Below are 17,073 nucleotides of genomic sequence, written 5' to 3'. Positions count from 1 at the left end.
TATTTATAGATATTTATAGAACAGGGCGGGAGCAATACCACAGAGGGACACACGTTTTCACCAACGTCACGCCTGGATGTGTCAGCTCACCACTACGGCAGACTAAGTCACAGATGAAAAGGGATGCTTTGGGGCCGGGGTGGGGGGCCACTGTCAAGTCACAGAGCAGCTGTCCAGGCAGGCTTGGAGAGGGAGGTCTCCGAGGAATAGGAGGGATCTGGTTAGAGGTCGAAGGGGGGCCTGGGGCTCTCAGGACGGGACGGACTTGCCTGACCCGATCGGCTGGCAGTTGGAGAGAAAACCAAGAGAAAACGAGAGAGAAAAGGAAGGAGAGAGCTGGTAAGGCAGGAGCAGCCACGCCCTGACAGGTGACGCAGCTGTGGGCATGGGCAAGGTTTCTGGAAAAGAGGAAACGGACAGATGGACAGATAAGAAAGGGAAGGCAAATGGGATGGAGGAGCTGGAGGTGGCTGGGCCAGCGCTCCCAGTTAGCCTGGTGCAGGCAGGGCAGCCCTGCTTCACCACACACACAACCTTCACTCGCCACCCAGGCAGTGCTCCCACAGTTCAGACATGAGCCTGGCCCTGGGGCCACCCCCACCTCTGATTACCCTGTGTTCTACCCCTAGCCTCCACAGCAGCCACCAGGCTGGAAAGAAGACTTGAACCAGGAGGGCAAAGCTAAAAGGGGTGCTGGAGGGAGCACTGGAGGCCCCTTGGTGATCGGAAAGCCCAGGAGTCCTCTGAGGGGACCTGGGGGGAAGGGGAGGCAGGCAGCCGGATGCCAGTGGCCACAGACTTATAAGTCTAAGAGGGGAGCCTCAGCTGGTCGGGGGGCTGCAGGTCGCGTAGGTGAGGCTGGGCCCTTCCTGCTGGGGAAAAGCAGAAGAGTGAGAGTCAGTGGCCAGGGAATGGTGGCAGGTGGGGTCACCGGGCCCATACTGTGGCCTGGCCAGGTGGAACTCAGAGACTGACTCGCCCAAGTTAGCAGACACTGTTGTCCCCAGGCTGAAAAGTGTAGGTCACCCTTAGGAGCAACAGGCCAAGATGCAGGAACCCAGGGCTGGCTGAGCTGCTTCACCTGGGGCTGAGGACTCTGTCTTCTGTCACAAGGAGGCAGGGAAGGGGGCTCTGTGTCCCTGCCTCATCTTGACTGACTGTGTATAAGACACTCAGGCTTTCAGAAATCAAACAACCACAGTGTCCACTCAAGCCCCTGCCCTGGGGAGGACTTGGTTCCCAGAGCTCCCAGGCCAGGAGTAGGATGCCATGCCACAGCTAGTGGCTCAGACTGGGGGCTGGATGTGGAATGCCCAGGATGAAGTTCAAAGGCCTCTTGCCTCCTCAGAGATCAACTGTGTGCACAACTCCTCCAAGGTCCCAGCCCGTTCACCATAAACCATGGGCTCTCTGGCCTCTTGGTAGCTCCAGAGAGCACCCACATCTGCCATCTGGGGCAGGGAGCCTGTCCATGGAGACATTGGGCAGCGGTGCTGAGTCCCGAGGCTCGCTAAGAAGGGAGGTAAGAGAGCCAGCTGGCAGAGGACAGAAAGGAAAGAGGGAGTCTGGAGCTGCAGAAGGGAGAGGGAGGGGGCCTGCTCTGAGGTCCCAGGTTGCACCCCCCAGCATGGAGCTGGTGCAGTGGGGTCAGACACACCGTTCATGCAGCAGGCTGAGAGCATGTACCTACCGTGGCTGACATTCCTCAGGGGTCACTGATAGTGATTCTGAAAGACAGCACGAAATCAACAGGGCAGTTCACACGCACAAGTGGGGCAGGCCTGGGGGCAGGGGACACGCACACGCACACGCCCGGGCGTGCACACACATGCTGTGAGGCCCCACGGCCCTGCATGCACACGCTAACACACATGCCCACAAACAACACGCATACACCTCCCTCCAACCACCTCCCAGTGCCCAACACTCTTGCTGGTTGGCTCGTGCAGCATGGATCTGGGGCATGCAGCCACTCGGCACACTGAAGCACACGCGTGGGCTGTCACAATACAGAAGCTTGCCTGCACACAAGGCATTTGCACCAGCTCCCTGCGCTCTTGTGCCTAATGTGCTCACAGGGCCACTGCACGGCTCTACAAGGGAAAGGCTTGCTTTCTAGGGCCCAGCTGTCATTTCTCTGTCCAAGAGCCTTCCATGGCTCCCTACTGCTTATAGCAGAGTCCCAAGTCAGTCTCTTCTTCTATGAAGGTTCTCCAACCTGCCCCACCTTATCCACACTTTCCTTATTGTCTGTACTCTGCCCAGCCAGCAGCTCTCCTTAGTGTAGTCCACACTAAATCTGCCCATATGTCTTCTCCCAACCCAATGTCCTCTGGATTCTTTACACCTGAGCTTTATCTCCATCATGCCCCATTCCCCACTAAAGTCAAGCTGCTTTGAAGAAGCTCCTTCAGTCTGCTCCTTCCCCAGGCAGAGTCATCATTTTCCAGATGTTTCCCATATATCATTGAGAATGGAATTAGAGCAGGTACCTGATCTGACAGTTCTTATATGTTACACCTCAGCAGGGACCTGGGCAGGTGGAATACCCATAAGAGTCTGAGCTCACATTGGCAGTTGGAAAAGTGCTCCTATAGCCACATGTGTCGTTTGGCATCCCTACAGCCCTTGTCTCCCTTGATCCCCACACCAACCCTGAGAGAAAGGCAGAAAGTTAATTATCATTCAGTAGAAGGGAAACTGAGGCCCAGGGAGGGAAAATGACTTGTCTAAAACTAGGTCAGGGTGAACCAACATTTCTAGACTCCCAGTCCAGTGCTCCTGCCCAGTGCAACACAGCTTGCCTTCACACCATCTGCTTTGGTCATCATATCCTCAAAGAGCAGGCCCCATGCCCACTTCATTTGGTTATGGAGGCTAGAACTCCAGCCCCACCCTCCAGCTATCTGGAAACAGATGCTATTGGTCTGGGTTTTTCCTCAGAGAATGTGGCCAGTGGATATAGGGCAGACTAAGTGAGATATTGGAGTGAACTTCCTTAAAGAGGATCATGGATGAAGAAGGCAAAGCCAGGACTGGGGGTATGGCTCAGTGCTGCCTGGCATGAGTAAGGCCCTGGGTTCCATCCCCAGCACTGCAAAAGAAAAAAAAAGAGAGCAAAACCAAAAACCAAGGGAAGGAAAGAATACTTTTCTCTAGAAATCTCTGGAATTCTGGAATGGGACAGCCTATACCTACTCCTACTCCTTCCCCACCCCTACCACATTGGTCCAGAGGAGGTAGGAAGGGCCAGAAGCAGGGAGAAAGGAAAGGCCACCAGATTGTCCCATGGCTTCCAAAATCCTTCCCCACCTGCTTCCTGTCCTACCCATGCCTGGGTTCCACTCACACTCACACCTGTGTGCACGCCCACACACACATCACACACCTTGCTGGTCACACAGTCGCAGCCTGGCCTCTCTTCCTGTGGGCCAGAAGCTAGACACCACCCTGAGACAGACAAGTCAAAAGAGGGCTAGAAAACGGGGGATCAAGTAGCCCTGAGTGTAACAACACAATCCTCATGGTCCACAGAGGAAGGTTCTGGGTTCAGGTCCCTGGGCCTGAGCGAGGCTCACCAGGAGAAAGGAGGACATAATGGAGAACTGAGAAGAGAGGAGGAAAGAAGGCAATGTTTGGGGTGCCAGAAGTGAAAAAAGAGTGAAGCGCCATGCAAGTGCTGGAGAGAAGGGAGCAGGTGGGATGAGCCCCACAGCCGTTCCCAGAAAAGAGCACCTCCGGGACTCAGCTGGCTTCGCCAGCCCTTGGCCCCACGTCCGTGGCTCCGGCACTGGGGACCCAGTGCCTGGGATGCAGCGGGTCGGCTCTGGCGACCCGGCAGCTGCTCTAGAATCCGACATCATCTCCCACCCGGCCACGCCCACCCGGCGGCCTCTCCCGCCGCAGTCAGACCCTACTCACCTGGGGACCCCAGGCGGGGCGCGGTTGGGGCGCGAGGGCACCTGGGGAGGGGGGCCGAAGGGGTCAGGGGAAGCCCCCGGCCTGGAGGGCACGGGGGGCGCCCCCCCCAGGGCGGACCCAACAGGCGGAGGCCCAGGAGCAGGGCCCCGCGACCCGGGCCGGGCTGGGGGCACGGCGGGGGCTCGGCGCTGCGGCGTGGGGCTGGACGTGGGCGATCTGCGGGCGACAGGGACAGAAGAACCCGAGATGAGCCGCCCGCCCCAGCCTGAGGCCCCGCCCCAGCCCAGTGCCGGCCACGCCCATGCACGCAAGCCCCGCCCCAAGGTGGTGGAGGGAGCTTAAGCCCCGCCCCTAGCATCACCAATGATCCGGCTCCGCCCCGCAGCCAGCGCTCCACGGCAAGCCCCGCCCCGCGTTAAGCCCCGCCCTTTCTACGCTCCGCCCCTCGCTCCAGGTGGGAGCCGCCTCGGCGACTCGGGCGCGCCACTGCCCGGTCCCGGCCTTCCTCCCGCGGGCCCCGGGTTTGGGGGCTTTGGGGCCGTGGGGGCCGGCCCTGGTACCTGCGTCCGGCCGGTACGCTCTGCACCTGCAGCCAGGAGTCGTCCACGGGCGGGGGCATAGGCGTGCTGACGGTGGTCGTGTTGATGTCGCCGATGATGCTGAGCGCCTCCTTCAGCGCGTGATACATGCGCAGCATCTCGTCGCGCCGCTGTGCCTGCTCCGCCGACTCCTCCATCAGTGTGTTCTGGTCCCCGCAGGAGTACAGGTTGGCCAGCAGCTCTGAGAAGATGAACTCCTTGGTCTGCGGGCGAAGAAGGGAGGAGCGTGGGACCTGATGCCTGTGCTGCCTTGCCTTCCCCCCAGGCCCTGCTGGGGCAGTGCGCCCGACTGGGAGCGAGATTCAGTTTTCAGTTGCGACTTTGAGCCTAACCTCGGGGATTTCCTGCCCCACTGCACTGCACTTTTCTCAGAAGGGGACCGTGAACTCCAAGGCGGAAGAGTCACCTGTCCAAAGTCACAGATCTGGGAAGAGACTTAGAACCTAGTATGCCACGAAGACACACTTGCCTATTCAGTTTTTTTTTTTTTTTTTTTTTTTGAGCCTTTCCAAGAACTTTCATGCTCCACTAAGGAAGATAACAGTTTAAAATGTTCTGAGCCCTTGACGGCGCTCAGCGGTCTTCAGCGCTGTTCTGTAGCAGCTGTAAATGTGTGCCTGGACTGAGTGAAACGCGAGTCTGTGCATGGGGATACATTGTTAATGTTCACCTTAAAACCTCCAGGTGTTATTCTGCACAGGCTTTGCGTTATTCGTGGCTGAGATTTTGACACCCAGTCTCATTTATTCTTTATTCAAATACACGTGGAGCACCTGTCCCGTGTCAGGCATTGAGTTGCTACACACTGTATATGCACTGAATCTATCATCAACATCTATAGTTTACATGTAAGGAGACAGGCTTAGATTGGGTAGCTTATTTGCCCAAAGTCACACAGGGAATTTGTGGCAAAGCCAGGATTCAAACCTAGTTCTACTTCCCTGGGGACCTGGTTTTTCACTAAGCCACAAGTTATGAAGGAGCTGGAAAATGTCTGGGGGTTCTCAAAAGGTGCTGCTCTTGGAAAACATTTATGTATGTTTGGGACAACTTGGCTATGTGCATCTGCTTTTTCAATTGTAAATTTCATGAAATCTAAATTTAGATCATTTCCAATGGAAATTTAATATCTGAATCGGATTTGGAAAATTTAGTAGAAAAGTATGTAAAGTATCTTGCTAATATATTCTAGATGAGTACATACTGAAAATAATATTTTTGATATCATGGACTTAAAATATAAAGTTTTGGGGCTGGGGATGTGGCTCAAGCGGTAGCGCGCTCGCCTGGCATGCGTGTGGCTGGGTTCGATCCTCAGCACCACATACTAACAAAGATGTTGTGTCTGCCGAGAACTAAAAAATAAATATTAAAAATTCTCTCTAAAAAAAAAAAAAGTTTTGTTTTCTTTTGGTCGTGTGTGTGTGTGTGTGTGTGTGTGTGTGTGTATGTTTTGCTGGGAACTGAATCTGGAACCCAGGGCCTTAAGCATGTCAGGCACAAGCTCTACCACTGTACTATATCTCCAGTTTTCTTTTCACTTGGTTTTTTTTTTTTTTTTTTTTTTGGTACTAGGGATTGAACCCAGGGGTACTTTACCACGGAGCCACATCCCCAGCCCTTAAAAAAAAAAAATTAATTTTGAGAGAAAGTCTCACTAAGTTGCTCAGAGCCTTGATAAGTTGCTGAAGCTGGCTTTGAACTTGTGATCCTCCTGCCTTGGCCTCCCAAGCCACTGGGATTACAGGCCGGTGCCATAGTCCCCAATTACTTTTCTTTTTTTTAACATGACTATTAGAAAATGTAAAATTATAGACTAAATCCACGTTATATTTCTGTTGGACAACTCTGGTCTGTACATCACTTCCCTTTTGAGACCTGGTCCCCTTGGACTGGCCAGTGTCTCCCTCAGATTGCCTTCCTCCCTGGTCCCATGGGAGCACCCATCCCCCCCCACCCCCTGCAGCGATGCACGCACATTGTTAATCATGAGGTGCATGATGGTCTTGGGCATGAGGTCCCGCACTGTCTTGTTGACAATGGCCATGTATGAGTCTACCAGGTTCCGGATGGTCTCCACCTGCCGTTCCAGCTGTGGGTCCATGGAGTGCATGAAGCTGTCTGAGCCATTCTCCTCCGACTCGCTGGCCTGCCATTGGGAATAGAAGGGTGTCGGCATGGCCACGTCTGGGCAGCCAGGCTGCAGGCATACCAGGACCCGGCCCTCCAGAGCTCTCAGGAACACTGAAGCGCAGAGAGCAGAGCAGGGTTCTGCCCACCCCTGTGCCTCTCATTCAGCCTGTCTCAGTTCTGACTCTAGTGCCTAGACTTAGCCTCAGTTTCCCCATCCAGACATTAGAGAAGGACATCTCAACTCCCCTGTGTAAAGACCTGGACAGACTGATACCAGGCTGGAGTGCCTGGCAGGAGACAAGGGAGGGCACACTCACTTTCTCCTTGTCCTGGGAGGCCCACACCAGAGCCACAGAGGCCACCACATCAGCATTGCCACCGCCGCCACCACCAGGGAGCACAGACGAAGCAGACACACAGAGGAAAAGAGGAGCAATTGAGTGAACCCAGGGCACTGCACCCCAACTCTATGACGACTCTAGACACCGCCAGAGCAAGAGCAGAGAAGAGAGGCAGCCACAAGACACCGCCATCGAGTGAAGGGGTGCAGGAAATGCCATCTGTGGCAGGACAGGGGACACACAAGACCGCCACTAGAGAAGGATGGGAGGATCAGAGCCCTTAACTCTGGTGGGGTGGGGGTGCCTGCTCTGTGAACCACGTAAGGGCTCAGAAACCTGGCACGACTTGGCCTCTGTGAAGGGGAAGCCCTGAGGCCTACGGTACGCAGCTTGCCCCTCCCCTCCCTGCCCTTCCTCTCACCCCAACACGCTCGGGGTACACGCCAGCCCTCAGGAAGGAGGCCTTCCAGCTGTCCACCTCCTCCTGGGTCTCACAGGCCAGTTCCAGCTGCCGGTAATCCTTGTAGACATTCCTGCAAGATGCAGCAGGCGGGGAGGGAAGTGGGGTGGAGCCCCACCCCTGGGGGTTAAGGGCAGGCCTGGACTTTGAGATTGTCACACTTAGGGTCCAGCCCTGGCTTTGCAGTATCCCAGCTGTGTGACTCCAGGAAAGTCCCCTCCTCTTTCTAAGGCTCAGCTTCCTCATCAGCAATGATTGTTCTCTTATGGTTATTGTGAGGCAGAAAAGTACTTGGAAAGGGACCAAGCCCTGAACCATAGGGACACTAAAGCATGCAGCCATGGCTTGGGACTCAGACCTCTACTGGCACCTTCCTGAGGACTTTCCCAGGGGAAGTGGTGCTAAACCCTCATCTCTGAGTAGGAGAGGCCTGAAGGCTGGGGCCTGGGGTTGTGGGTGAGAGCCTGGTGCTGCCACTGGCCCCAGGAGAAACTGGGCAATGCAAGAAGGGACAAGGTCTAAGCAGGACTCTTCTCTGTCCCCAGTGCCTGTCAGAGCATCAGTGCAGATCAGGCATTAAGCAACTGACTGAAAGGGAGGGAGGAAGGAAGAAGGAAGGGCAAAGAGAGGAAGAGGAAGAGATCTAGACATGATGTCCAGAGCACAGGACAAAGTCAACAGATGTGGTCAAATAAATGGCTCCTGTGAACCTCGGGCAGGTCCTGCTCTTTCCTGGAAAGTACCCAGTTTCTACTCAACAGGCGTGTTTGGGGGCTTGCAGAACCTGGGGCCTCAGCAGCCCCGCTGGGCCAGGCAGGTACCTCTGCTCTGTGTTGAAGAGGGCAAATATATGCTTGCTGGACATGAACCCCTTCTCCACGTCACGCAGCTTCAGGTTGTCCACAGACAGCATGTATTTCTTCTCTTTCTCCTGTGGGCGGAGGGAGGAGCCACGGGTGAGGTTGGCATGCCATGCCTCAGTCCCCAAGTGTTCCATGCTGGTCAGCACCTAGCGCTGAAAAGTACTTGGAAAGGGACCAAGCCCTGAACCGTAGGGACACTAAAGCATGCAGCCCTGGCTTGGGACTCAGACCTCTACTGGCACCTTCCTGAGGACTTTCCCAGGGGAAGCGGTGGGCTTCTGGGTGCTAGTCCCTCCCACCACACAGGTGCTGCCCAATAAAACCCGTGGGACCCTGACTTGAATCGGCACCACCAGCGCCCCCTGACTTTAAGCCAATCCAGCAGCTCTGCATATACCCCAGAGCCCAAGACACTGGGGAGGCAGGAGAGGCAGGGGAGGCTGAGTGTGGGTCCCACAGCCCACCCTAAGCGAATCCTGGAGGCAAGCCAGGCCAGCCCCAGGCAGGGACAGCTCACATGAGTCTTTCTCGCCCCTGGTCTGGTGGCCTCTGACTTCATTTCCTGACTACAGAGACAGGGAAGGGGGGCCACCAGCCTGGAGCTTCAAAGGGCCAGCTCAGCCCACTCCCCCAGCTGCCCATGTGTTAGCAATCAGACGCACAGCACAAGCCCAGAGATGGAGTGTCTGTGGTTGTGCACGTGTGTGGTTACATTTGTGCAAGCACAGGCAAGCCTAAGCATGCATCCTGTCACTGTTCTGTGGGTGTTCATGTGTCTGTGGTACACAGAGGTGTGTGCACGTGTGAGTGTGACCATGCTGTGTATGCGTGTGGATGTGTGCACATTTTGTGAATGTGGGGCAGTTGTGAATGCCTGTGTGTTTGTGTGCATGTGCCCACAGGACCTGTGCGTGGGAACACAGATTTACCTACATACAGTGTGTGCAAGGGGCTAAACATGTTTGGTTGGCCTGTAGTGTGTATCTGTGAACATACATGCATCTGTAGGCTGCTGTATCCCAGGGCGGGGTTCAGGGATCTCAGGAGAAGGTGTCCCAGGCCAGGGCTCCAGGAGTGGGAGGGGTTTCTGCTCCACCCAATTGCCCACCCAACACCATGGGACCTGTGTTGGAGGGATGATCTCCAGGGGACTCAGGATTTGGACAGGAAAATCACTTAAGGTCCAGGTAGGGAAGCTGGGTTTAGGGGGACTTTGTTTCCCCGTCCTGGTGCGTCATCCGACATCCTTTCCCCCCTCACCCCCCCACCAGACGGGCCCATGCAGCCACATAAAGCCCTCTTTATGCCAGGCGGGTGGCCGCTAGCCCCAGAGGGCGGCTGGGGGAGGAGAGGAGGAAGTTGCACACACGGCCAGGGAACATCTGGAACCGTTCGAGGGAGGCCCGCCACCCGCCCTGCGCTTGGGGGTTGGACACTAGGTAGGAGCGGCCTCCTCCCCCACCCCTCCTTTCCTGCCGGCCAGCCCCCTCCCCAGGCCCCTCCTTCCCAGCCCAGCTCCCGCTCACCCCTGCCACGTCAAAGGAGGCAGAAGGGGAGTCCAGAGCAGAGAGGGGACTGCGGCTGGCCGGGCTGGGGCTGGGGGGACACAGGGCCTGGGTTGGGGGGGCCTTGGATCTCCAGGCCATGGAGCTGAAGCTACCACCGGACGGTCGGACCCTGCTGCCTGGATGACCAGAGGACACCTCCACTCCGTCTACCCAGTGTTTAGACTATCTGTTCAGGACTCCCGCATTGTACAGTAGTCTGCACATTGGTTAGGCTGGGCTGGGTTAGACCCTCGGCGCCGCCGCTGCAAGCTGGACCGACCGCCTGCCATCCCAGAACCGGAGCCCGCAGCTGGGGCAGGGGACTTGGGGGCACAGGGTGGGCTGGGAGGATGTGCAGAGAGGTGGGGGTGCCACCCTGCTGTGGGACTGGTGGGGAGTGGGGGGTCAGCGGAGGAAGGCTGGGAAGACGGGGTCACGGGGAGCTGGGGATGTGGGCAGCGCCTGTCTGCCCCAAGGGCTCCCTCACCCCAGACGCAGGCAGCTGGCGGGAGAAGGAAGCCGGACCCCAGCCTCTGTGCGCCTCCATGTCCCCAGCAGTCCTGGTGCAGAAATCCACTCACACCCCTGCCACACACCTCCACACACACCAGCACAACTCACACACTCACACAGACGCTGACGCCCACGCCCGCGCCCCAGGCACACACACACTTCACAAGTGCACACACACGTGCACGCACACACACCCAGACACACAGTCTCACAGCGGAACACCCTTCCCCCACCCTTAAACCCCAAACTTCCCACGCGCCCCCTCCCTCTCAAGCCCCCATCCCTACACACACACACCCCAAGCATAGGCACGCAGAGTCACAATGAAGCACACATTCACACCTGGTGCTCACACCCTAAACACACCCATCTACCCCCCCCCACAACATCCACAAGCTACAGACCCGGGTCCCAGACACAGGACACAGGCCCCCCACTCCCCAGCCAGTTTTCACACACAGCTAAACTCCACCGTACACACCAGGCTTCAAAGGACCCCTTCCCACAGGTATGAGGACAAGGGACCCTCTCAGTCAAGTTCACTCCTCCCCAGTGTAGCCAGGCACAGGGCACAACAACCCCTGGCCCTGTGTAAGAAGCCCCCATAGAGTAACACGGGACCCAAGGAGGGGTGTCTAGGGAGCCAGCCAGGGTGACAGAGCAGGAAGCCACCCCCCAACGGCGCCCCACGCCACCTCACACTCCATCCCTTCCAGGGGCCTCTGGACTCAGGGAGAGGCCAGGGTTAGGGTAATGAGGTCCAGATGGCTTGGCGCCCCCGCCAGTGACGACAGAGGGCCCCGCCCAAGGGGGGAGGTGGGGCCCCTGCCCAGAGCAGACTTGGAGGAGACAGGGACCAAGGAGGGGACATGGAAACCAAAATCACTGGCCCCCACCCCAAGACTTACTCCCCGTCAACAGCACCCTAACCTCCAACGGTCGCCTCAGGAAGAAGGGGGTCCCTTCCCCCACTCCTTGGCCAGCTGGAGCTCATTACCACAATCTCCCCCAGCCCTCCCTGTTCTCTCTGGTCACCTCTGGAATCCAGATGTGGACGCCAAACAGACTCATTCTTAAAGGAGACCAGCAACAGGGGAGGGAGGTGGCAGGGGTTTCTGGGTGCCCTAGTGGCAGGGAGGTGTTCTGTGGGTGGCCCTGCAGGGCACTATCGCTCCTTGTCCCTCGGCCTGGAGGCACAATGGCCAGCTCCCTTGGATATCAGGGGCCCGGGGGACTGGGGTGCAGGGGTTAACCGCATGTCTGGCAGCTGGACTCGTGTGTGTCATGGGCCTGTAGGGGCCATGGAGGAGGCGGCACGCCCTAGAGCGAGAAAACAGGAAGGCCACTGGACTGGCGGGTCAGGGCCCACCCTCTCCAGGGCACTCAGCCCGAGCTCCCCCGTCCCACCAGCCACCTTCTCCTTTCACCTGGGGCGAGAGAATACCTCCCTCAGAGCCCAGGACTGGCTGCCTCCGGACCTTGCATCCTACTCTACCCATGAGTCCTTTATGAGGCTTTAAAAAACCCCATGGTGTGGTGGAGGACACTCCAGGTGCAGGACAGGGTCTGAGCCTGACTCTGGCCACCTGCAGGACTCTTGGATGACCTGTGGCCTCTTGCTCACCTCATCATCCTTATACCAGGAAAGATTCTCAGCAGTCAGCACAAACCAGTACTCCTTGGAACCCCCCTTCATGATGCCAATATTATTGATGGTCAGCCAGCCCTTCCGGATGACCTGGACGGGAAGAGGCAAGGAGGTCAGTGGGCAGGGGCCAGGCTTCCCATGGGGGATGGGGTAGGCAAAGAAAGGCATTTAAAAGCCCACCCCCTGCCAACACTCGGAGGCCCAACTGGTCAGGGAGGGTGAAGGCCAGACCTTTCCTGGTTTGAACCACAAGTGAACAGAGTAGGAGACAGAGGAAGGCAGAGGTCAGCTCCGGATGAGGGGCCTGTACAGCCACAGCTCTCTGAGCAAAGGGCTGGAGGCTTTGGTTGAGAGTGAACTCTCTGTTGATGTGAGTGTGCAAGAAGCTGTGGCTGAGTGGGGAAGACAACCGAAAGGGTCTTTTAAGTTTTAGGTCTAATCTTCCTAAGACTTATTTCTGACCTCAGGGACTCTGCACATGCTGTTGTTGCCTCTGCCTAGAAAGTACTTCCCCTTCCTTTGGGTGTCAACTCAGGATTTATGTTCTCAAGCAGGCCCTCCCTGGCCCACCATGTAAACCAGGATCCCCATGATAATCTTTGATCACTCCCTTAGGTCTTCTATAATGATGGCTGCGATTTTTTTTTTAATATACTGTGTGTGTGTGTGTGTGTGTGTGTGTGTGTGTGTGTGTGTAAGAGAGGGGGGGGAGATTATCTGTTGATGCAGCATCCTCTGCTAAACTGTGAACGCTCTTGCTCATAAGTGTAACCCAGCACCCTGCAGGATTCTTGGAAGACTCCGTTTGTTCTGTGGTGTGAACAATGAACGCTACACTTGTACGGTTCTAGCAATCTTTGCCCCATGCTCCCTGGGGTAGGGGAAGCGGATGAATTACCTAGGCCCTCTTCTTCCTAGGGAAAGCTCAGAATTACAATCAAAGGTCCCTTTTCATGACAAAAAGCAGCGGTCCCCAGGACTGTCCTGAACACTGCCACAGACCAGGGCCTGTGAATGCCACTCCACTGGCAGGGTCACTGTCCAGAGAGGATGAGAGAGCTGCTTCTCTCTGGCTCTCACCTCCTTGCTGCATCTCTGAGCGTCCAGGAAAGACCTAAGGAGGCCTGGACCTGCTTCTGAAGCCCCAAAGCCCTTCCGTGGCACTTCTCACCTCTGAGAAGTCAAACCTCACAGCCAATCAGCAGCCAAGAGGAGGGGGGATCACAGGGGCCTTGGCAGGTTAACAGGGACACAGAGACAGGTGTCCACCATCTCTTGCCTGCCCTACCAAACCGGCAAAAAGCCCTGCAGTGTCTTGTCACTATCTTTGGAACTGAGTCCACTCCATATCCCAGGATCTGGCCAGCAGGGCTGCCACCTACTCTCTGCTGACCTGCAGCCTTTGTCTTCTCCTGACCACTCCCAGCCCTGGACTCTTCCCCGCATATCCAAAGCCCCTCTCTGCAGCCCCAGTGCCAGAGAACTGCCACCCTACCTGGAGCCCTCAGATGGCAGGGGAGGCTCAGTCAGGGACTGGCACCTGTGAGTTCTGGCTCAACTGCATTTCCCTAGGACATTACGTCCACTCATGCCTGTCTTCTATGGAGGATCTACTATGCACCAGGCAAGGGGCTTGGGGCTGAGGACTTAATAATGAGCCAGACAGACTCAGCCCTCCCCTTGGGCCTGGGAGGGAAAGAGACATTGAGCCAACAGTCACACCAACACCTAGATTCTTACAAGGAAACTACAGTTTGGGGAGACTACTGGGGAAAGTGCTGATGCTCTAGGGCTCGTGTGTACAGCTGAGGTCGAGCAAGGGCTCCTGATGAGTGGTTTCTGCAGACACATGAAGGACGAAGAGCAGGAAGCCAGGTGAGGAGGGACTCGCCTCTGGACTTCCTGTATCTCTTTAGCCAGCTCTGGTGAAGGCCATCAGCTTCCTATGGGCCTGTCCCCACAAGGATGAGTGGATACACTCATCCAGCCTCCACCCCAGTATTCACTCACCCATCCATTCATCCACCCGTCCGTCCAACAGATGTCTAAGGAGCAGCTCCTAGTATCAGGCCCCCTGCCCACAGGGTCTAACTCTGCCTGAAGCAGGTGCTTGGCTCACCACCCTGATGGATGGGTGGATGGGACCGTGCATGGCTTGACCTTGCTTGGCCAGTGAGCAGGTGTGGGACACTTATGTGCCAGTGTGCGCAAGTGATTCAAGCCAAAGGGTGCCCTCTTGCCCACTGCAGACCCCCATTTCCAAAGGGCCCCCTCCTCCCCCTCACTACAGAAGCCAAAGAACCCCAGTCCTGGTACTCACCAGAATCTCATCCTGCAAAGAGGTAACCATAGCAACCACGAGAAGCATCGGGGAGAGAGGAGAGAGGGTTACTGAGGCAGAGTGGGATGCTTGTGGCTGGCAGATGACAGGCTCCCTGGCCCCCGTAGGACCCTTCCTCTCAGGGGAGGGGGGTTCTCAGAGCTTGGCGTCCTTCCGGTACCCTCCATCCCTCGAGCCGCTGGGACGCTGGGGCCCACTCACCTGGTTGCCTGAAGCCTTCTTCTTGTTCATCTGGTTGCTCCTCTGCTGAGCACTAAGAAGAAGGGAGGGAGGAGCCTCAGAGCTTCTCAGCCCCACTGCCCACTGTGCAGGGGCCACAGGACCCAGAGGGCCACATCACACAGTGTGTCACCTCTGCTGCGCAGGGAGTGTACTCACTTGGCAAAGCCTATGAAGTCCTCGTGGTTGGTGTTCATGTAAGCCAGCTCAATATCGATGAGAAGCATGACCTTCGGGGTTACGCAGGTCAGCAGCAAGCGGAAAAGACCACAAAGTTTAAAAATGGGTGACCATGTGGGAGAAAAGCTCTTGCGGCACATACAGAAGGTTAGCATCCATTAAAACCACCAAGTTAATAACAATAAAGTCCCTACAATCAGTGAGTGAAAGATAAAAGAAACACAAATTAAATAGCCAATAGTCAAAGAGTCAAAGGCCATGAACGGGCAACTCATGGAGGAAAAGGGGCTCACCCACGATAATAGAGAAATGTCAGTTCAACAAGGAGGCCCTTTCTCCACCTATTAATAATAAGTGATGACCCCTGGGGGGCATTATACTCTTAGTGGAAGAGTTTGTTTGTTAATGAGGCCTCCCACATGCTAGGCAAGTGCTCTACCACTGAGCCCCAGCCCCAGCCCAGGTGGTATAAATTAACTGCACCTCTTGGAGGGCGCTTTGGCGATTTTTTAAAAATATATTCACTTTATTTATGATTTTTATGTGGTGCTGAGGATGGAACCCAGTGCCTCACATGTGCGAGGCAAGTGCTCTATCATGACCTATAACCTCAGCCCTGGCAATATTTAACAACAACACTGAGATGCACATACTCCCTTGCAATACGCTCACCAATTGAATAAAGGTAGAGGTACCAGAGTGTTCAGGGTAGTTTATTTTTGTTGTTGTTGTTGTTGTTATGTGTTTGTTTTGAGACAAGTTCTCACTGTGGACAGCCCAGGCTGTCCTTGAACTCCTGGTCGGATGATCTTCCTGCCTCAGCCTCCCCGTAGCAGGGACTATAGGTACGCACCACCATGCCTGGCTGCAGTATAATTGGTAATAGAGAAAAATTACCAAGAAGCCAGTGGCCATCAGAAGGTGAAGTAGATTATGGCACTCCCTAGACCATAGGCAGTCTGCTGCCGTTCAGAAGAATAAGGAGAACTTCTAGGAGCTGTCTTGGGACAACACTTCCCCAGGCACATGATGAAGTGAGAAGAGGCTCAAGGTGATCAAGGTGACTTTGAGGAGGCAGGCTGCTTCCTAGGAGCCTGGGGCCTGTCCTCACTGAGCCTAAAATCCTACCAATGAGGTGCTTCTGCCTCTCAGGGCTGGCGTAGACACAGTGAGGTGAGGCCGGCATGCGCCCAAAATATAATAGGTGCTCAAAGATGTGAAGTGCTATAATTATCTTTAGAGAAAAAAAGGGGGTAGACACACAGCAGGATGGTGGCTCTTGAAGACAAAGGTGCAGTTTGCAAAGTGTGTGTATGAGTGTGAGCACTCAGGACAACGCCTGGGTGGGGACACACCAAACTGCGGGGGTGGGGAAGGGTGAGTGGAGGTGCACTTACTCGCAATTTAATCACTTCTATATGAATTGAATGTTTTATTGGGTATCGATCACTTTTGAAATTAGAAAGAGACGAATAAAGATTCTTAAACATGACATCAACAGCAAAAATACGAGTGAACTGCAGACGTATCACTGTGGAGGAGATGTGAGGACAGGAGTGGGAAGTGGGAGCCAGAGATGAGCAGAGACAGAGGGGTGGCCGAGGCGGGTCAGGGAAGAGTGGAATAATGGGCCCTGCTCCTCGCCACTCCTCCCGGCTCAGAGACAGCATTCAGTGACCATGTCTGTGAATGAATATTTGATGAATGCTAACCTAAAAGGAAGGAGTCAACCACAAGGAGTATAAGGTGAGCCTGAGAAACAGCAAAGAGAGGCCCAAAGAGAGACAACAAGAAAGACAGAGGCCAGAAAGCCGAGAAAGCCAGACTAAGAAAGAGAGGGACACACGATGGGAAGGTAAAATGGCTCAGCCACTGTGGAAAACAAGATGGCGGGTGCTGGAGAAACTAAACGTAGAATGACCACATGATCCAGCAATTCCACTTCTGGGTATAGACCCAAAAGAAGTGAAGGCAGAGACTTGAAAAGATATTTGTACATCCATTTTCATAGCAGAATTAGTCACAGTAGGAAACAAGGGCTGGGAACACAGCTCAGTTGGTAGAGTGCTTGCCTCACATGCACAAGGCCCTGGGTTCAATCCCAGCACCACACACACACACACACACAAAAAGGACAAAGATTCTGGAACGTGCTACAAGACACAAGACGGATGAACCTTGGAGATATATTAAGTGAAATATGCCAACACAACAGGGTAAATACCATGAGTCCACTCACAAGGGGCCTAGTACAGGCAAACTCCCAGAGAGGAGAAAGGTGGCTGCCAGGGACCGGGGTGGGGTGGGG

At 55.5% G+C, this 17,073-nt stretch overlaps 1 protein-coding gene across 1 annotated transcript in view; it reads right to left on the bottom strand.

Annotated features, from left to right (window-relative positions):
• Positions 1 to 814: 814 nt before the first annotated feature.
• Dnm1 (dynamin 1) overlaps positions 815 to 17,073 on the bottom strand; it is a 39,841-nt gene continuing 23,582 nt past the window's right edge. Inside the window, exons 12-22 of the mRNA XM_077797123.1 lie at positions 14,745 to 14,815; positions 14,568 to 14,619; positions 14,346 to 14,357; positions 12,002 to 12,115; positions 8,276 to 8,385; positions 7,416 to 7,527; positions 6,499 to 6,669; positions 4,482 to 4,723; positions 3,922 to 4,137; positions 1,691 to 1,727; positions 815 to 869 (exon numbers count right to left, since the gene is read on the bottom strand). Of these exons, the coding sequence (XP_077653249.1) occupies positions 1,706 to 1,727; positions 3,922 to 4,137; positions 4,482 to 4,723; positions 6,499 to 6,669; positions 7,416 to 7,527; positions 8,276 to 8,385; positions 12,002 to 12,115; positions 14,346 to 14,357; positions 14,568 to 14,619; positions 14,745 to 14,815 (1,122 nt within the window). The 3' untranslated portion in view covers positions 815 to 869; positions 1,691 to 1,705. The remainder of the gene's footprint in view (positions 870 to 1,690; positions 1,728 to 3,921; positions 4,138 to 4,481; positions 4,724 to 6,498; positions 6,670 to 7,415; positions 7,528 to 8,275; positions 8,386 to 12,001; positions 12,116 to 14,345; positions 14,358 to 14,567; positions 14,620 to 14,744; positions 14,816 to 17,073) is intronic.

This window comes from Urocitellus parryii, chromosome 4 (genome assembly GCF_045843805.1).
Source record: "Urocitellus parryii isolate mUroPar1 chromosome 4, mUroPar1.hap1, whole genome shotgun sequence".
NCBI lineage: Eukaryota > Metazoa > Chordata > Mammalia > Rodentia > Sciuridae > Urocitellus > Urocitellus parryii.
Note: the sequence above shows the minus strand (reverse complement) of the source record. Positions and strands in the feature narration are given on the sequence as shown.